The 21,361-nt window shown below is 43.7% G+C and overlaps 1 protein-coding gene and 1 non-coding gene across 3 annotated transcripts in view; both read right to left on the reverse strand.

The window, feature by feature from the left end:
• Positions 1–1,434: 1,434 nt before the first annotated feature.
• Positions 1,435–21,361, reverse strand: part of LOC119449651 (uncharacterized) — a 69,512-nt gene continuing 49,585 nt past the window's right edge. Inside the window, exons 17-23 of one of the 2 annotated variants that reach the window (XM_049665346.1) lie at positions 20,784–20,850; positions 17,370–17,425; positions 16,113–16,310; positions 14,282–14,543; positions 8,602–8,642; positions 6,960–7,143; positions 1,435–3,699 (exon numbers count right to left, since the gene is read on the reverse strand). In XM_049665346.1, coding sequence (XP_049521303.1) covers positions 3,578–3,699; positions 6,960–7,143; positions 8,602–8,642; positions 14,282–14,543; positions 16,113–16,310; positions 17,370–17,425; positions 20,784–20,850 — 930 coding nt within the window. In that variant the 3' untranslated portion in view covers positions 1,435–3,577. Of the gene's footprint in view, positions 3,703–6,959; positions 7,144–8,601; positions 8,643–14,281; positions 14,544–16,112; positions 16,311–17,369; positions 17,426–20,783; positions 20,851–21,361 lie in introns of both variants that reach the window. The other variant, XM_037712869.2, reaches the window with a different exon arrangement.
• Trnat-ugu (transfer RNA threonine (anticodon UGU)) lies at positions 17,062–17,133 on the reverse strand. The gene has a single exon. It is a non-coding gene; the product is annotated as a tRNA-Thr (tRNA).

Here is a 21,361-nt window from a genome sequence, read left to right on the forward strand (position 1 = left end):
CGAAAGCCCGGGCCGGGTAGGGCTGGTTTTTCACGGGCTCGGGCACGGCATGTGCTTTTTGACCTGAGCCCGGGCCGGGCTCGGACTTTCTGGTGGTGTGCATGTAACGTGCAGCGAGTTATCCTCGCGCGTATCAACTCTGAAAAACCTGCTGCCCGGGCGCAGCTGGAAGCTAGCAGTGCTACTCTTGTGTACTTTCCTTTTCTTCTTCCGTCGTATTTTGCGCTGTTTGAACAGAATGGAAACGTCCAGAAAGACCGAAGTCGCCTCAAACCAAAGGATGACATTGTATTCCTTATCTAAATCAATGTAATGCTTTCAGCGCGGCGTAAGCGCGCTCGCGACTTATTCAAAGGCGAATTGGTAAAACGATGACTAAGATAATTCGTCACGCTGCTGAAATATGGCACTGTGTCCATCCATGATTGCACGCATGTTCTCAACCGGCCGCCTAGCAGCAGCGCATTACGCTGCACCATGGAGGAACGCGAAGCTTTCTTTCTCCCTTTACTCCATCCATGCGCTGCGCTAATGACCGGTCGTGGCTGCGCTTCGGCAGTGCACTAGAATACGGTTACTGAGTGGTACGAGCGGCTGGGGCGGCGCATGCTTTGCTGTGAGGCGCCCGGCGTGGAAAAACACTGTGGCGGCGCTGTGATAGAAGTGGATTGGGCCGCATCAAGGTCGCGCCGTTGGAAACTGCTTGCGATACTGCTCGGCAGGGTCATTCGTACTACTTTGCACGCTGGTATTTGCGTTCAGACCGCTCAAATGGTGTTCATAATTGCATATGGCATGTATTTATGCCTTAAGAATAAATTCCTTTCACTCTCTATTTTTTTTTTTTTTTTAATGCCGCTCGGTGATATTTTTCGGTCTCGGGCCGGGCGGGTAACGTAGATTATTTCCGGGCCCGGGCTGGGCCCGGGTCTCGCCATAAAACTTTCGGTCGGGCTCGGGCGGGCAGCCCAACGAAATAACGGGCCCGGGCCGGGCTGGAAAAATCGGCCCGTGCAGTGCTCTAATATAGTATGGTTTGGCTACACTCGTTTTGACGTGCATCTTCGCTTCATGCATGTTTACGCTCAGCAGCATCCTTCCGGCATTTGCTGGTTATATCTTCAGCAAATATGTTGGTACCAGTTCCGCAAGGCATTACTGGTCGATCCTCGTTACAACGAATATATCCACTATGCCACCACAGCGGGTGCATTTTCGTTGTCATAGCTCTTTAATTAAAGCATAACCAACCGCCTCTTCGATTTACTTTATATCAGATATTTCGTTATATTTGTATTCATTGTACCAAGGTACTGTGCTTGCTATTTAATTAACAAAATAAACAGTTGGAGCACAAACACTAAGTGATGCAAACAAAGTTTCTCTGTAATGTATGGAAGCACTGCAAGGCACTGGACACGTGACTGCCGCCAACAGAAATAAGACTTTTGCCTTGGGCTTCTGGTCTTCTTTATTTGAAGAAAACGCACAAAAAGAGTTACAGAAGTAAAAAGTGGGCGTGGCAGTTAGCAACAGATACAATGAAAAGGAAACAAGGTGATACTGCTCTTTTCTTTATCGTGTTCAAAAAAAGAAGTATTGATACCACCCTGGTGGCATAAAAATCTCCAATAACAAACAAAACAATGCCTCAGGTTTAAGTAGTAAGAACAGTGGCTGTGACATACATTCGCCTCACTTTTTTAGAGACGCAACAAAGAAGGTTTAAACAGGGGAGACATTGGCTGTGCCTTGGTTCTTGAGACAAAACAATGACCAAATGCACAAGCGTTTGAATGGCACAAGGCAAAAGTAGGGTCTAATATGGCACGAGTTAATGTTAAAAAATAGGCACTACGCAGAAAAGATATTTTCCTCAACTTTTGAGGAAAACAGTTCACACATTACTAAAGGCCATGTTGGGTATTTTATAGGTTAAAAGAAGAAAACAGACGACACACCAAAGTACTTTATATGAAGAAAAAGGGGCAGTAACATCTGAACTTCAGTCTTTGAAGGGAACAATGTTTCAACAAAAATTATATTAATGGCTAACACATGAGCTGGCAACTCGCACCTCTCTAACAGGGGAAAAAAAAAAAAGGAACAACAAATCCAGGTACACTGCACCACGAATACATGTGTAATGCTATCACAGCATGACAGTGACAAGGTCATATTTGGTCTTTCTTGCCTTTGCTTAACAATCTTTTTTTTTTCTTTTTCTTCAAGTTTGGTCACACCAATCTCTAAAATAATTTTTTTACCACATTTGGCAGGCAATCAATTAACACAGCTATTCCTGCCGAATGGTAGGTATGAGTGAGTGATCTGCTCCCAGGGAATGAAAAAAAGTTTTAGTTTGTTGGATATCAAGAAATAAGTGAGCATAGGGGCAAAGAGATCATGGCCAGTAGTGAGAGCACAAAATGCACAAAACAAATGTCAGAACACTTGTCTAAACAGTGACTAACACACTTTAAGTACAACGAAAAAAAAAAAAATGCAGCGATTGAGTTAATGCAGCATTTTGCTCAATGAGAAAAGTCTGTCGGGCCAAGAAGCTCTCTTATGCGACGTGGCAGTGGTCGAGCATGGTAGACATACAAGCTGTCAATTCACTGATGATCACAAGTACAAGTAATTTCTGTGTAGATGAGCACTGAAGGAATAAGGTAACAGCTGAATTAAGCGTGGTGAGGCTGCTACCAGTGAGAAGGTTGACAAAAAGGAAAAAACGTTTTTGAAAGACATGACAAAGTTACCAGGGAATATGGCAATTTGAAGGTCATATTTGTTCACAGTTTACAGTAGGCCCAAAACTATACAAAAATACGAGCTAAGAAAAATAGTGGCCTTTTATATAAGACAATATATGTGCATAAAATATGCTGCATTTTAAAGAACAGTGTGTGTATTGCACTGCCACTTTGGCATGTTTGACTAGAGTAAGGCTGTAACTATGCAACTAAAGATGGCAATGCTCAAATGTGACCATGTTGGAGCACGGAAGTGCTACATTGGTGTGTCTGACTAGGAGTTTTGATGAACAGACAGTGCCAAAGAGTGATCAATTAACTGCCTATTGTCTATATTAAATATCACAGTGGCATTAAGCTTTTGAACAAAGCTTGTATTATACAAGAACTACTGCACAGATTTCCAAAGCATAAACAAGGCAGAGATTCCTAGTTAACAATAAAGCACCATTTGCTTTTGGCACTGGGACAGCAAACCACTCTGTACGCTGCATTCACATGTGCAGAGAAATGCAATCTGCATGTCAAGAAAATACCACCACTGCAAAAATTGCTAGCACCTGCAATAAGACTGAATGAAGGCTGGTGTCCTGTGTTGAATGTGAACAGTCCCAAGTGTGATAAGGCACAGACAAATGGCTGCAGTGATCTCAGAGTGGCACTGCCACTTATCACAGGTATGGAAAAACTGCACGAGTTATGTTGCTGCTAAGCAGGTTTTTCAAATGACTAGAGAGATAATGGCAGCAACTGGGAAGCTTGGGCATGTGTACCACATATTGAACACTCATGCCCTACCACACAGCGTAACAGTGCTGTCAGTTCTGAGGTTGTGAAGCAGATGGTGACATCATTTCATAGCTGAGGGATGGTGAAGAACCCAAAGCATTGCCATTTCCAACAGAGCCAAAGCCAGGTGATGAGGAGGAGAGGGAGCCGTCTTCTGAAAGTACACATTAAACAAATAATATTGCACTGGTCTTTTCATTATGCACACTGGTTAGTGCATGTTGCGAAGAGCTAATCTGCACCATGCAGAGTCAACAAATTGTAACATACTTGTTGCCACCTCACCATAACAATGATCCATTCCTTAACAATAAAAGGAATAACCGATCTTCAAGCTGAGGAATTTGATGATACCACCTCAACATAACCCTGATCTGTTTTACTTCCAAAAATTTATATCTGGCCGGAAGAATTGCCCACCAATACACTGCCATATTCTCAAGAACTTCTATGCGATGCACACAACGGGATCTACTGTCCGCTATGGTAATGAATGTTGCGACCTCCAAATACACACATCAATGCTATCACCCTCAGAGACTGTGTGGAGGGCAGAACCTTGCACACATTACCAAGCACTATTGCTGCATGATAGTGCAGTGGTTAGCATGCTGGACTAATTCGGTACTACAGTACTCACTACCATCACAGGGGCAGTGGTAGATAGTACAGTGCAGTCCACTTATAACGATACCACATATAACAATATATCAGTTATAACAATGCATCGACTTAACAGTATCAACTTATGCATTAGGGCTATGAAAAAAAAAAATGCCACAGTTTCGCCCTAAGGGCGAAGCAATGAATGCGATAGCAACACAGCAATGTCATACGAAGTAAGGTGAGCGGCTTTGGTAGCAATATGAATTGTAGTAAACATGAGCTGATTAAGTAAGCAGGTGTGCTGCGGCGTAAGTAGACCGACATGAAGAGAGACTCGATGACCACGAGAAGGCGCGTGTGAATTGGTGGTGTTGATGAGAAGCGCTTCCCGTGGGCAGCGCATGCGAAGGGACACTCCTGTAGTGCTGCACTGCCGATCTGGGCAGCATTGCATGTGTAGCGTGCGTTGGAAAATGTGGCCCGACAATTACTAACTGAATGAACAAGCGTGGTGTGAGCGCGCACAAACAAACATGAGTAGATCACACTGAATGACTGCAGACAACGACTGTCAAAACGCTGGCAGCGAGCGCATATGCCGCAGCGGGCGAAGGTACGTGCGGTCTATCGCTTCAACGGAAACTGAGCGGCGAATGCACGGCGCATAAAGGTCAGAGCCGTGTGGAGATAAGAGACGGTGCGGGCGAGCGACGAGCGCGGTTGTTGGCAGAGTGCGCCCCCCCCCCCCCCCCCGCGCGGCGCATTCGCGCGGGGGGGGGGGGGGGGGGCGCACACGGGGGCGTAGTGCCTATTACCGAGCAGCGCATTCCGCTCGCACGTTGATTGCGAAAGCCACGGAGAGCATCCATCGCAAGTTGGCGCAGCGTGCACAAGATGGCACCAGCTGCTTCAAGTCACCGGTGTGGTCGTGCCAGCGTCCATAGAGGAGAAAGTGAGCGAAAAAAGCATAAGCTGTCTCTCTCTCAGCAAGCGCAGAAATGCGCCGCGGCAGGTGCGCCTGCACCGACAAAGCGGAAAGCTGCACCTCTCGAGACGAAAATGCAAATTTTGCGAGACTCGAAGAAGTACGAGCTCGAGCAGTCGATATCGACGATTTTGAAAACCGGGAGCGCCACGATCATGAAGGCTAGAAGCAGGGGCTATGCCAATCAACGAAAAAGACAGGCTTTGTGCGCCAGGACGAAACCCGCCTGGGCAAAACCAACACGGTGGAAGCCGCTGTATGACATTACCGAACTCTGGGAGCAGTCTCTACCGACGATAAAATAGGTGGTGCTTCAATGGAGGAGTTTGAGTGCAGATAGTGTTGCCTCGTTCTGCAAAGAGATCTCCGACGGGGCGATCGTTGTCGCGACAGACGGCGGTGTTGTGCGACGGAGGCGACGACAGCAGCAGCAGTGACGACAATATTGACAATGGCCCGTCTTTGACACCGACCCCGATGTCCAACCAAAGTGCAATGTCGTCGAACGAGTCGCCCATTGATTTAATGCAAGCTTAATTATAGCCGCCAGTGTTCGCGCAGCAGCTGAACGTGATGCACACAGCGTTGTGAATCCGAAACTTCTACAAAAGCAAGTGCAGATTTCTATTTCAGCGCACCCAATGATTGAGAGGTATAAATAAACATTTTATTCTTCACAGCCTACTTTCTACAACATCGATATCTTAATATCTTACCGCAAGGGGCAAATTTGGTTTCAGGACTACAAAGGTATATTCGGCAGTTTTTTTCTTTTTTTTACGGCAGTCCAGATATAGCGATGATCGGTTATAACGATGGAATTTTTCGTATTTCTTGACAACGTTATAAGTGGACTGCACTGTACGTAACTCATCTCGCCTGAGTCAACTGGTTGAGCAGTAGAGTGACTATCAGGCCCGAGGTTTATTTCTACATCACCAGATATTCTTAAAAGCTGCTGCGCTATCACCAGTCACCAAGAACAGAGAAGAGCACATCTGGTTATGGAAGCAGCAAAAGGCTATGGTTGCTGGTCTTTTTGCAGTACTGTATAAGGAAGGACAGCAAAGGGTCACCAGATAGACCAGCACGTTCGTGCAAGGTGCGAAATTGCGTGTGAAGTGACAGCAGCATGGCGACAACGATAGTATCATGGCGAAGACGACGACATGATGACTGATTTATTCTGCTCTGGTGAATGTGTTACAACCTATCCTGTTACGACCTGGGCTGATCCTGAAGGTGGTACAATCTCAAACAGCATCTCAAAGCGCTAGCTGCCGCAAAGAAAGTAATGAGGGAAACGTATGTTTCTGCTTTTAAGAATTCACCCGAATGACAGTAGTAAGCTTGACAATTATTCCATTCCAGAGTTTGTGGCTTAAAAAGAAAAATGGTATGCACGCACACGCTCTCTCTTTCTGAAGCAAATTGTTGCTATGTGACATAACGCACACTTCAATCATCTAGAAGCACTAGTGAGAAAAGCATGTGTATATTTGTTACCTAATGGGTAGAGCATCAGGCTAGAAGTTCGAAACCCTCCAAGGAATACAATTTTTTTTATAAGGAGACCTAAGACCATGCAAAGAGTAACCTACTTACCAACATGTAAGGCCAAGAATGCTTTGCATTAAAAGTGTTACATTTGAGTAAACTGCATTAAGTTACAAGCCATAGTTGGTGTAAATGGAACCAGGGTGTGTACATGTAATTGTGCCAACATGTTTTTATCTTGAGATGCGAAAATGTCAGTGCCCATGTTAAGCTCTAGTGGTTGTGTTACCTCAGCAAATATGGTAAATAAGAAAGGCTAATACCGTTCAGACTTTCAGTGAAACTGTTCGTGGTTGCTGTAGTCTCCGACACACTGCACCTGACATCAGGCATGACTATGCTGGAGTCAGCCATGTATGGCACAATGGTCACGCTGAAGTTCCCATTGTAGCCCTGTACTGATGGGAACACACATGGTTGCAGAGAGGTGCCGTACGTCCTAAAGTACTGCACATAGAAGAGAGGGGAAAAAGAAGTGCAAATGCTGGTGACTTTTGGGCATCTCTTATCAGCGTTAGTGATGAGCTTTCACTAGTTGCACAGGCTTCTGGTGTCTTCCATGCATCATAAAAGAGGGCAAGAACTTGCTGCTTTTATGAAGGTTGTACTTGCATTCACATAATTACTATGAGTATGCAAATAGTTAATTTGACTCCAGTAATTAAAATTTTTTGTTCATTTGATAGCAAGTGGCACCCAACTAGTATTCACTTTTTTTTAAATCTTGCCTCCTGAGCACACACTTTTTAAGGGATACATACACACACTATTAATGATAATTTACTTCTGGATGCTTTCAGATTTCACCAGCTCAGGTCAACCTCTCAGCCTTTCCCATAAATAAAAACTCTACTCTTAGATGCAGAAAACAAGCATCAGCAAATTTTGAACAGCAAACTGACACACAACACATTGTTTTTAAACCACAGTGACTTTTTCAGAGTCTGTTGTTGGCAATTTCACTTGCTCTAGGAACTTGTCTGTATGAACTTGCTTGAAGCAAATACCTGGCCCTCTCGAGTCTTTTATCAGGCTTCCGAATGAAAGGTTTGGAGAATGAAGAACAGCTTTTTGGGGAACAAAATATATTTTTCAAGAACATCGATGCAACATTCTCAAATTGTAAAATGAGCCTACATACGTAAACATTACGAAAAATTTGGAAGAGTTGCCAGATATGCATTTCTATGGGCAAAAATGTTCACATACCTGCCAACTCCAGAATTGTTCGTAAAGCATATGAATTTGAGCTCGTTATACGATTTTACGAATGTTTCGCCAAGTTTCACAAATAATAGATTCTGTTTGCGAAAACGCTTTGTTGAAGGATGGGGCGGCACACATTGCAGAATCTGCATACAAAGAAACAAATTGTGATAATATCTAAGCTGCCCTTACGGCCTCAGAGATTGGGCGATGCATACTGCCCAATCTCGAAGGTAAGACTTCGAGCAAGTTTATTCAGACATGAAAAAAAAAAAAAAAAATCCCTCTTGTCTAAATGCGATGCGGTTTTCAGTCCCTGGTGTTCCTAGTTTCCCACTAAATAAATTGTGTATGTATCCCACAAACGGTGCACGCACAGTGCAAACATTTAGAAATGCATGCTACATTTGTGTTTTTGACTGACATTACATTTATTTTCTGCCATTGCTTCTACCAGCACTAGTGCAAGCAGGCTAAGACTGCTACAAGCCCTGGCTAGTGTTCTATGAAGGATGAACAAATGTGCTTTTTTTTTAATTACCATACGCTTTGCTTTGCACTAGCTAATCTATTGTACATTGCCAAGGATGGTAGCACAGAGTGTGCATTCGTGTGGTAATTAGGCTGAGTCAGGATACAGCCAGTGAAAACAACAGCAAACAGCGTGTGCCCAAAAACAGAAATGTAAGAATAACGTACATCACAGCCAATGTTGTAAAAGAACCGCAGGGTTGGGACATCTGAAAGACCAGAGAGATAGAAATAGCAATTGTAATCATTTGTCAATCACCAGGCAAAGTGCTAGGTGGTGTAAAACGGCACTTAATTTGGATGAAATAGGGGCAATGGAAATCACACAGGCACCAACTAACAGCAAATTTATTCACACCATAAATGTATAAAACTAAAAGAAAAAAAAAAAAAAAAAAAAACAGGCCAGCAGCACATATACTGGCCAAAAAATAAACTTCAGATAATGAAAACCAACATCCTAAAATATAAAACAAGCGAGAGGCCACTATAGATTACATGCTATTTCCTTTTTGTGCATGCAAAATGCTTATAGATAAATCTGCTAACTTATGAATAAAGGGCTTCTATCCATCACACTGGCAGGTTGTTCTTAATTTATGCTGCCAAAGAACAATGCTGACATTAAAATTTGGGAATCACCCAAATTGTGCAATCATGCAAGCGTGAATAAATTTACTGCTGCTGATCAGTTTCCTTCATCACACTGTCCGAATTGCGCGCTCTTAATCAGCAATGCTACCTAACCAACAACATGTCCAGCTTCGGTACTTGTGGCTAGGTGTAGCCAAAGCACAACAACAATGTAGGTGCACTAAAGAGGAATACTACACTTAAGAGGTAGATTAAACTTATGCAATACCAAAAATGTAAATCGTCATGACTTGAGGTATGGTAAGCCACTCCTGATGTTTTTCGAAGGGCAGATATAAATGCCAACTAGAAATTCCTGCACTTGCTTCCTGCAATGTCAGATTCCGACTATAGAGACTGGTTGACCATTAGTTAGATTACACTTTGTTCCAAAGGAATCTGGGAAGGACTCAAACAAGTGAAGACTTAAACAAGAGTTAAGTAATAAGCATATATTTACAAAGTAGTAACACCATTATTTCCTATGCATTAACCATTTACTATAAATTAGTAAATAATATTTGCTCTTACCAGCAGTTAACAATTAATAGTTTAAACTGATTTTGATGTCCCAAAGATAAAAGAGACAACCTAAAAGAGCTCTGTAGAGGTTGTGGTCACCATGGGATTGCTTTATGTACATTACACATCAGTAGACAAGCATTTTTTGCATGTTGTGCACATATAAATGGCCAGGAATTGAACCAAGTTGTTAAAACATTTAACAGTGGTGGACCTAGACAATATACATTAAGACCTCTATAACTTAATTTTAGTTTATTTGAAAATTCAATTAAGTTGTAGAATTTGTGCATTTGTGCATTCAATTTGCAATGTGAATTATACCGGATAATTTGTAAAGCCGGCGTGCGCATTCAACCGGGCAATTCATAGTATCCGATTTTGGCCTCCAAGACCAGCATGCTAAAACACGTTTATGGCGGCCATGACGTGTTTCCAGCTCCTGCAATTGCTTCTATCTAGTAACGTTGATTGCTTCTGGCACTTGCAGTACGTAAATACATGGCCTTCAAGACTGGAACCAAGAGCTGTCGCTGGGGCTGCGATGCAGGCACAACTGAGCCTCTTCGACTGTCCGTCCCCGACAGTCATGGACACGGGCACGGGACTGTCAGGGACGGTGTGGTGGGGCTTTAAGCCAATGAGCGTTGCTTATGCAGTGCCTTGGGCAGCCCTGGACAATCTCGGATGACAATTCAAAGAGGTCCACTGATTGAGCTAGCGATTCTGTGATGTGGGCACTGATGATCTGTACAGCTGTGCGAAGCTCCTGTGTTGTGTAGCAGTGCAAGTTAATTTTGTGTCCTTCCGCTGGCTACAAAGAAGAGTCAGAGCATCACCATCATCCCTTGCTTTTCCGTTTTCTGGATTTCCCTATGTCAGTGGTGCCACTGATGAACTGAGATTTGGAGCAATTTTTGGAGCAGCAAAATCTTAATTTTGGAGCAGTTTGGAGCATCCGATTCAGATTTTGGAGCACTTTGGAGCTAATAAATGCCAGCTGCTGGACACGTCCTAAGCTATTTTAAACACTTAAAATTGACAAGCATTATTCCAGAAAGTATTTGCTTGCTGTAAAACAATGTTGCTCTGCCTCTAAATAGATGAGTTTCCCTTGAATTTAAATGAAGACAACAAACCTGTTCACGCCGCGTGCTGTAATTAGTTTATTTCAAGTTTAGTAAAGCTGCTCAGATGTTGCCTTTTACGTCCTAAGATTTTTTCATTGACATCTGACACTTAGTTATGTTTTCAGCAAGGCTCTAGCATCAATCAGAAACACCTGGCCAGCCTTGATGAGCCCCTCGTCATGCTCAGTCATTGCATCAGGCGACACAAGGTACTTTTCAACGGTCTGTTTTTCCTTGTAATGCTGAAGCTTCTGTTCAGCAACTGGCATCGACCATTATTTCGACACCAGCAATTCAAACAAGCTCGATTATTCGGACTACCTTAAGGCACCATCACTGGCCCATAAATTTGAAGTATAAGTACGACCGAAATTTCGGACACCTTCACTCCACCTGCACGACTGCGTTTTAATTTGACCGCCGAGTTGAGCGGAAATAGCAATATTTCGCTGGCATCGCCGCACGTGTTGTGCGTTGTTTAATGTTGTGTGCGTACGCATGGTGGTTGGCCATGTTTCCGCCACCTCCTGGAAACCGAAAATTGCGAAGCCTAGTTAATCCAGCACCGAGCACGCCCAAACCGTCGGGCAAGCCATTCGGGAGTGCATTTGGGTTGGCTCTGCGCATCCAGCGTTTATTCATTGACATGTTAACTAGCAACACGGTCGCGGCAACTGAAGTTGTTTAAGCGGCGCCGACTACACCCTCAATGTCTCCACCGACGAGGGCAGTGACTGTTTCAAAAAAAAAAAAAAAAAAAAGAAAACCGCCGTCATTTGGCTATGATAGCGCGGTTGACTTCTGCGCGGCGATATTGTAGTGGTGCATTTCGCTCGATTCTATATGCCGCCCTTATCATCCACCATTATCTGCCGGCTGATACCATATAACGCAGGCGGAGTGCCGCTCTTATACCACTGACGAAGTGCAAGGAGTGGCAGCGGAAAAGGCATCGCTACAAAATCGCGGTCCTGTTGCCAAAGGTTGAAGACTCTGTACATGCATGAATTGTACTTTTGTCTTTTTGTGGCGACAGCATAACAGTGGTACAGATATGGACTGACGAGATCGTAGGCAAGCGTACGTGCCCCTGTGCAGGACCGCGTTGACAAACTTCGGCTTTATTTTTGGACAATCCCTTTCCGGGATGCTTTCACTTTCGCGACATTTCGCGCGACTAGCACTGGACACGTCAACAGATGATAGCGTTCCTGGCACATTACCAAGTATGTCGACGCTGACGCTAGTGACGCGAAATCCTGCAAAAGTGAACGTATCCCCAAAAGTGGTCAACCGAGAATAATGGCTAGCCACTGGCGTAATATATTCAGTTATTTTCTGGCGAATTTGGATATTTCTGACTCCCAATTTGGATTTTAGGCAGTCCCCATCGGGCCCGAATTATCGCGATCGCCGTTCGATTTATGAAGCCGCTTTAGTCATACGCGCTACGCACGTCTGTGGGCCACTGTGGCCACATAAGTAATGCGCAGGCACTAATTTTGGCGCACTGGCGCAAAATCGTGTATTTTTATCAGGATGGCGCAAGAAATCTCGTAAGCGTAATCTGGCGCATTTGACGCAGGAGTGGGAGCACTGCTATGTAAGTACCAGCTGCATCAAATATTAAATCACGTCTTCTCCACTGCTCTAATGTTGTGTGTGTACGATTCCCCAACCACATGAAAAATGTCACCCATATGCTTGTTTATGCTTGCGTACAAAGACGGGGCCAGGAGTGACGATGTACTATTCCGGACATTGTCAAATTTGGTAATGGCGGCATTTTGAGCCAATCAGAAATGTCATGAAAGGTCGAGTAAATTTCAGAGCAACATGAAAAACTCCCAATACAGCGTTCTGTTGCTGAATATGTGCTACATAAAAGTGTTTTTCCCAGCGTGAAAGAAGCCCACGAATACACGCAAAATTGCTGCACGACTAACCGCTTAAGGCACTTTGCGTGTATACGCAGGCCTCTTTCAGGCCCGTAAAAATTTTTATGTAGCACGTATTGAGCAACAGAAAGCTGTATCCAGAGTTTATCATGATGCTCTGCAATTTTCTCATTTATACTTTTAATCTAATTATTGCAATATTTGAGAAGTTGATAAATTAATTAAAACTACTTATGTAATTAGGCGGAATGCAAAAAATAATCCGAGTATCTCCAAGTGACAGCAAACAACATTACCTTGGTTCTGTCCAGCTACATGGCATTTGCATATTTTTAAATCTTGGCGCATGACAGTTGGATAGCTGCGCACAGACCCTGTACATGCGCATGTACTTAAAATGCCTCTTCCAGAATCCGGATAAAGCCACGATAAAACTTCGGGCGAGTAACCCTGACTTAGCATATTGCCTTTGCAACAGCAGAAAATGTAATTTAGTGCTTTTTTGGGGGGGCTTCTTCAGTTACTCTAACACAAGCTTCAGTGAAATCTTGGCCTTCTGCTTTCCCTGGAAAAAAAACAAACAAACAAACAAACTGATATGTAGATTTCCTTGCAGAAAATTAAATTAGGCCTGGAATCCTGTCAGAAAGAACACTCACTTTTGCCTACTGTTGGGCTACTACGGATGTCAATTTAGTAACCTGTGGTTGGAGGGATCTGGTAACCCTGTTTGTCATTGTGAAGAATAGCACCCACAGATTAGGCTGACTAAGCTCCGCCAACTACTGAACAAAGAAGCAGACTTGCAGACATTGTGCGCTAACGTGGTAGACAAAGTCACCGGCAGGGTGCCAGTGATGGCCGGGACGATAATGAGTCCACTGGTGTGCCAGCTTTAGCGATAGTTATAGAGTCCCTGAAAGTTGTCAGCAGCTTTGTTCAGTGTAGCAGTGGTGACTGTGAGATACTGCGCACGATTAGAAGGCTAGAGATCATGGGCACTATTCCGGGGCAATAACTTTCGGAGATTAGTTTCACTTTCACGAGACTTGGATGTGCCAAGCTCGTTATCTTCGTGCAGTGCCAAAAACACTGTCGACCGTACACTCAGATGCGTCTAACGCCGATTCTTGTGAAAGTGAAACTATTTCCGAAAGTGATCACCCAAGAATAACGCCCCATGAACCTTGGTGCAGCAAGCTACTATACCAAGCAATGCCGCACCAATGATTACTTCGCCCTGCTGCTACACGGAAAATAAATGTGACATGCTTGTGTTGCGGAGTTCTGCCTCCCCCCCCCCCCTTTTTTTTCCGGGTAATTCGAAAATCCATTTAATCAGAAGAATTTTCGCGATCTGGTGGACTTCCAAGTAAACGTTTCACTGTACTTGAGGTGTACTTCAGTGGCTACACATTATAGACAGTGAACAGTTGACAGCATTGCTGGTTTTTTAAAAGGCTGCCACATGAACAGTGGTGAGGTGCAACAAGGGCAGGCTGGGTGTGCTGCACTTTACCTTAGGCAAGAGAGGCCCTCACAAATCACCAGACAGGGTTAGAGGGATTTTGAAGCACAGACTGAAACCAACCAGGGTCAGGACCGAGTGCAGCAAAACAGTTGCTCATGGTGACTTCTTTTAGAGAAAAGATAAACCACACTTGCCAGTGGGGAGGTCACTGCCCTCGAGGTCATTAGAGCGCTGAGCAGCCAGGTTAACTGAGGGCGCTGGTGGCTCACAGGTGAACAGCATGTTAGTGAAGGGCACTGGAGAGTAGGAGGCAACCAGCTGCTGCTGCTGTGGCTGCTGCACAGCCGTGACTTCCTGACCATACGGCAGAGGGGCATCACTGGTACAAGCATTGGGAGTGGCGCTCAGGATCCCATTCTGTGGTGGGCTGCACAACACATCTGGAGAGGGTGCTGCCTGCAAGTAGGAATGGACAAAGACCTCACGTTCCTCCTGCTGTTGAGAGTACAAGCTGATCTTTTCTTCATCAATGGGTTAGCTCACAGCAAAGGACAGAGCCCAACAGAAAAAAAGGAGCACCAGAATAGATGGTGTGTAGTTATTGATCACAATGCCAGAAGGAGTGCTCCAATATAGCAGAAGCAGAGGGCAAGCAGATGAACCCGCAGGATGAATGTGCAGAAAGAGAACCGGCAGACGGGAGTTTATCTAGATGGCAAAGAAGCGAATGACCATAGAGTTTCTCACTATATTACCTAGAGGGAAAACTGGCGCTGCTGCACTGTGGTATCCACGGGAATGCCGGTATATTGTGACTTCGGATTGGCATCGTTCTTGGAGAGCCAGAACGTCTTCAAGACGCGCCTGGCTAGCACCATTTCGTCTGTCACAACGATACATTTCCTGCTCAAACAGCACGTAAAAAACTGCTTTAGCTTTATTATTACACAAAAACATGTTTTGTTTAATTTTGAGGACTTACTATTGGATGCACAATTATATCAAATGTAAAATGTATCAGCTGGCCACTAAAGTTGGAGGGCAGACGACAAGATTATCGCCTGCTTTGGAACAACTTGTCTGTTCTTGCTTTTCTTCGCTTGATTCTGCATTGCAGGTGAGTAAACTTTATTGAGAGATGTAATATGGGTGAATGAAAGCCTTTTATGAGGAGTTTACTTTAAGAACGCATTATTTGTGTAGCCATATCCACGTTTTAGACGAAGCCTGGTTCAACACCAGCCAACACAAGCCTCGCAGACACATATCCCGTCATTACCATGAGGGCACGGCGCCCTTTAAGAAACTCGCATAGACGGTGGCGCCAGTTTACCCTCTAGGTGTTATAGTGAGAAACTCTATGCGAATGACAGTAAAGAGATGCTTTCTCCTGCCAGAGGTATTCATTTCTGTCCCCCTCCAGACTGATTTTGTGTCAAGGTTTTGTCAACATTGGCAGTGAAAAAGTCCAATCCCTATCTTACACCACTAAGATCTTGTTGCAAGTGATGATCACTCTAGCACATTATGAGCAGCAGTGTGATCAGCAGTGGGAGGCTCCAGATCAATTTTGATCATGTCTGTTTTTTTAACGTGTGCCTAGTGTACGGTTCACGAGCGTTTTTGCATTCCGCCTCCATTAGAAGTGGCCGCCACGATCTTCCTACTTCACATGATCTTTTTTTTTCGTGTAAAATTTTTCGTGCCTTTCAGGTGTAATCGGATGAATGTCAACTGATTCACCAATGGTGTGCGCAAAAGCTTCAATTGCATTTGCACTGTTTCCACATCTGTTTCACAGTCCCTTGTCATGCGTTGGTTTGCTACAATGGAATGCCAAAAACTGCACTCTTTTAAGGCATCTAATCAGAACTGTGTTTCTTCAATAACAAGCAGTGTATGAATGCTACCTACAAAGTATTTTTAAAAGAAGGAATAAATAAACTTGCAAACCAGGAAGCATGGCATGAGAAGAGAAAGCAATAGCAATACCGATTATTTTCTTGCAGAACAAAAGGCACTTACGTAAGTAAAGGAAGGAGCAGAAATGTAGTCGTAAGACGAAGGTGGTGGTGTGCTCAGGAGCCCTGGTTCTGTGCGTGCAGGCTGACCCAGGATAGACGGGTCAAACACAGTGGTGGTGAAGTTGCCATAGTACGGCGTTTCGATGCGGTGAGCTGCTGGGAGTTGGGCTTGAATACCAGGGCCGACAACACTGGAATCCTGCAAAACACAAACACTGAATTGTTGAATATTGCATGTACGACGTTCCGTTAATTGTTTGTGAAAGAGTGCTGCAATACACCAGAAAAAAAAAAAAAAATTTCGTCTTGTGAGTTTCGGTATTGTGTGCTGGTTAATTGTCTTCTACAAACATTGAATGACAGGCAGCAAACATTCTGTTGGTTTAGAACAGGAAGAAAAGACAAGAAAGAAGTTTAGCACACAACTTGCATTCTTATGAAGGCACGATCAGAAGAGACGGACCGACGCAAGACGTAATGGTATCCTGCTGTAATGGTATCAAGCTGTGATATAACCACACGTAATGTAAAGCAAATGCAATGTGCACCTACGGTTCAGATATGACAAGAGCTGTCTGTACAAGTTCCAAAAAAGCCTCGTTGGCTTGGGGTGGAGCCCACTTCCAGTTTTTCTCCTGATGTTGCTTCTTATTGCTAAAACTTTCCGCCAAATATATATATGTTGTTCTTTTTGTGGGTAACGCTTATTCTCAGTGCATTTTGCACATCAAGAAGGAAAATAAACATTTCTGAGGGTTTCTATATGTCTCATCCTTAAAAGATTAAGAATGAGAAGAAAGCGAACTGAGGGGCCCGATTTTTATTAATCATACCATAAGAAGCCAACAAACAATGACACCAAGAACAACATGGGGGAAATTACTTGTACTTACTAATTGAATTAAAGAAATGATAAATTAATGGAAATGAAAATGGATGAAAAAACAACTGTCCGCAGGTGGGGAACGAACCCACGTCTTCACATTACACGTGCGATGCTCTCACCATTGAGCTACCGCGGAGCCGTTTTCCCATCCGCTTTCTGGGGTATTTATGTTTTACAACTAGAACTAACCCTGGGAGTGTTAGCCAGAACCACCACTCACAAACCTAGGGGCGGATGTGGAACACCCTTTCTGCCGCAGGCGTCACGAGCATGTGATCTTTTTGGGTGATGGCAACTGGTCAATAAACCCACAATAAACCCACAAAGAGGACAGGAAGAAAACCCCGGATAAAAATTAACACTGTGACTTACATCACTCTTCAGCGGCATGTCTTGAGTGGTCGGCTGACCATAGCTGGATGGGATACCTGTTAGCATGAAAGCAAAATGAATCAACATGGACAGTAACACCTAAGGTATTTTGCAGTTTAGTCCGGGGCCTTACTAAAATATCACAGACCAATCTACATAAGGCTACGAAAGAAAGTTTCAAGCCTAGGAAATAAGCTTATCGTTAACATTTACAGTATTAATTTCTTAAAGGCGAACTGTTATGTAATTTTGAACCGTGCAAGAAGCCTAAATTTTTATTATGTACCTACAGTGAAGCCTCTGAAAAATTTTTAATTTAAGTGGATGCTTACAAAAGGCTTTAAATATCAACATTTCTGATATCAAAACTTAAAAATGCCACCATTACTGCTCACCAAAAGTGACACAACCCAGAATGTTAAAATTCAGAGTCCAGCATAGCAAAGAAACATAAGAAATATGCCTTGGTGCCTGGTTACGATCAGCATACCCCCCCCATGCATGGTTCCAAAATCTGCGTCATATCGATGATATACAGTAGAACCTCATTGAATGATCTTGTTACGTATGATTTCCCAGCGCCAATGTTCGTGATCGAAAACAAAAAAATAATTGAACACAGTTACAGTTTTCTTTTTTTTTTTTACCTGTTCATATGTTCCTGAAAAACAATCTTTTGGCACCAACGTTTAATACATCAGCAAACTGTGATTGTATGATACGTTTTCCGTCTGCTAGATCTCATGTAAACTAGTAAAGCCACGAGGCGCGCGCAATCGAGAGCAGTAGCTGCCTGCCACAGCAGCTCTCTCGCAATATTCGCCCATTCGTCTCATGTGAAAACACTGGCGTGCCCTCAGTTTCCTACTTCGGTAACAGAAAATCTCATCTCAGGTCGTCGCATGCTGCATTCACAGTTATCACTGCCAACATTATTGCAATAAGCATCTTATCTATTCCAGAGCTAAATTTTGTTTCGGTTTCTAATCGTCGTTTTAAAACACTACACTATAGGAAAACGACAACGTGCATCTCGGGCCCGTCCCACCAGCTTGATGCGCATCACTGGGTCGTGCTGCAATGATTCATGTCGAAACTTGCTGCCAAAATGACCCGCTCGAAGAACCTGCTGACTGAGGCCGAATTCAAGGAGTGCAAAAACATAAGCTTGCGAACGCCGAAAAAGCGACAACACATGTCTTGGCCACTCAGGCTGTATCAGCTCGGTGTGTGTTGGCATCTTGTTGCGACGATTCACACAACGTTTTACATTATGTAGAAGTCAAGCACAGTTTAGTCTGCCAAATTTTTCTGGTAACTTCAGATCGAACAGTTTCCAGGTTAGTAAGATTTTTTTTTTTTTTCGTGTTTATTCCAATTTGTATGAATGAGGTTCAACTGTTAAATGTCCACATGGTCTACCGAGGTGACCTCCATATAAAAGCCGTTAATTTAAATATTGGGCGATTACCAACCCTGCAGCTTTGCCAAGGTTACTTAGTTGTATAAATAGCATGAATTCAGCAAAAGGGAAATTTCACTGCAGAAGCCATTTTTTAGTACACAGTAACTATTTTAAAGCAATAGCTTTGTTTTTGGCCACTTTAGATGGTTGCATAATCTTGCACAATCACTCTTTCCCTACCATGGGGAAAATAGCTCTTTTTTGTAGGTTATGGCAGGTTTTTTTTTTTTCTGAAGGAACTACTGCACTCAATATTTTATGTAATACATAAACAAAAAGCAGAATGAATGCACTTTTCACGCATAAAAGTTTCACACATAAAAGATGTCTGTCATAAAAATGATGTAATTGCCCAAATTAAGCTTGTGGGATAAAATTGAACAAAGTTTATAAAGACACGCTTTTATCTAAGAAAAAAATGTTACAAAAATTATGAGATATACAAAATGTATTGCCGTCTAATAGGAACTATCTCTGTAATTCGTTTAACAGGTATTCTGCTACAAAAATTTAACTGCAAGCACTACAGTTAGGCGTGCTGGATTGTGGCTGCCGATGTTCTGGGCTGGTGTGTGTCGTATCTTTCAGGCTCAAAGTCCAACGAAAAGTCAGCGTCCTCCGACTCGTTGCTATTCGATGCATCAATAAGATCAGCCGCAGCGACAGCGGAATCGCAATATATGCGATCTCCAGAAATGCACGTGCCGCTTCCGGAGTCAGACATTTTTGCATTCTGCTTTGACGATCGTGAAACTTTGGAAAGCGTTTAATATTCACCGCCTGGCGGGAAAAAAGCGAACAGCTTAGAAAACAAAACAAAAATTAGTTTCTCCTCCTTGACGTCCGATGGCGCAGTGTGTCCGTGAGTGGTGCGGAAGGTTTCGAAAGTGGCGTTTCAAACTATCGATAGTGGGCGGCCATTTTTGCTATCTACTTTGACGACCACGAAACTTGGGAGCGCATTCAAAGATCACCGCCTCGCCGGAAAAAAGTGTACTGCCTAGAAAACTAAAATATAGTTCGCCTCTTTCACGCCCGATAGTGCAGTATGTTCGCGAGCAGCGCGGAAGGTCTCAAAAGCGGCGTTTCAAAGCATCGATAGCGGGCTAACGATGCCCAATAGGTGCGGTACAGTAGCACATAACTAGAGACCCAAGTTGTTTACTAGCTTAGGTAACCAGGTATGTGCCGGCTGCTGCCTTGCCAAGCAGGTAACCTGCACCATTGGATATGTGCCTGAAGAGACAACTTGCTGTTGGCTGCTGTATGGCCTAGTGGACAACTTGGGTCCCCAGGTTGTGCCACTGGGTACATATGTGCCCAAACAGACAACTTCAGCAATAAGTATGTGATATTGGTATGGACCCATTCATGGCTAATCTCCAAGAATGCATGTGCCAAGGTAATACAAAGGGCATGTAGCCTTGAATATATTAAAGCGATAGCGCCCCATTCACCCCAGACACCTCTGTATCGAGCACAGTTGCGTGTGGATAGCCATTGCAACGAAGTTGCGGCCAGAACACTAGCGATAGTGAGGGTTGCTAAGAAGTTTCAACTAGGGTGCAGGTGATTAAGAAAACATACTGTGTCGTATCATTAAGTGTTGTGGTTTGCAGAGAAATTTCCCCTTCATGAGTCTGCTGACATGCCCTTAAAGTTTCATGATTCACAGATGGCATGGGGACATGCAATAGGTTACACAAGAAAGCTATGGCTGACTGACAATCATTGTCAATGGCTACTGCCCCAACTCTTTAGTAATTAACTAACTATGTAATGTAAACGTGCCACAGTTAAAGCCACATATGGTTACAGTTTATCAATTCAAGCGGTGCTCAGCATTCAAAATGAAATGAAATTACTCCGCACTGCCACATCAATCAATCAAAGAAAAGAAAACGAACATAAAATATTCAAAGTGGAAGCATAGAAAGAGATACACTTACAAGTCTGGGGCTTGAAGTCAAAAACTGCATGGCTTTCAAATCTTTGTTTTTCTTGGTACATGATCGGCTAGAAAAAAAAATTTTTTTTTTTCAATCTTCAGAACCATCACTGGAACAATGCACATGAACACACCTGATACCATTGGCCCAACATGTTGCCTAACTAAAGGTGTGATTTGCAGATTCACATACGTACAATGTGTTGGCTAGACGTGAAATCCAATCGCTAGCCCTGAAATACAGTATAGACCACTTACAACGTAACCGCTTATAGTGCAGGATCGGATATAGTGCTGTGTTTTCAGACTCCCATTAATTTTCCCATAGCACTCCATGTATACACGTATCGCTTATAGTGCAGTTGCGGGAAACGAAATACCGGTTACAGTGCGGCTGTCTGGGAAGTCCATGGAGACGGCGAACGAACGCTCCCCTCAAACGGGCACCCCAAGGAGTGCTCGAGGAAGAAAGAGAGACGAAGTGGAGGAGAAGGGCATGTGGTGCGAACGAACAGCCAGTGAGGCTGAAACCAGAATCTTGAGTGCGAGTCGTGAAATATCACGGCGTGCATAGCGAGC

Source organism: Dermacentor silvarum, chromosome 4 (genome assembly GCF_013339745.2).
Source record: "Dermacentor silvarum isolate Dsil-2018 chromosome 4, BIME_Dsil_1.4, whole genome shotgun sequence".
NCBI classification, from domain to species: domain Eukaryota; kingdom Metazoa; phylum Arthropoda; class Arachnida; order Ixodida; family Ixodidae; genus Dermacentor; species Dermacentor silvarum.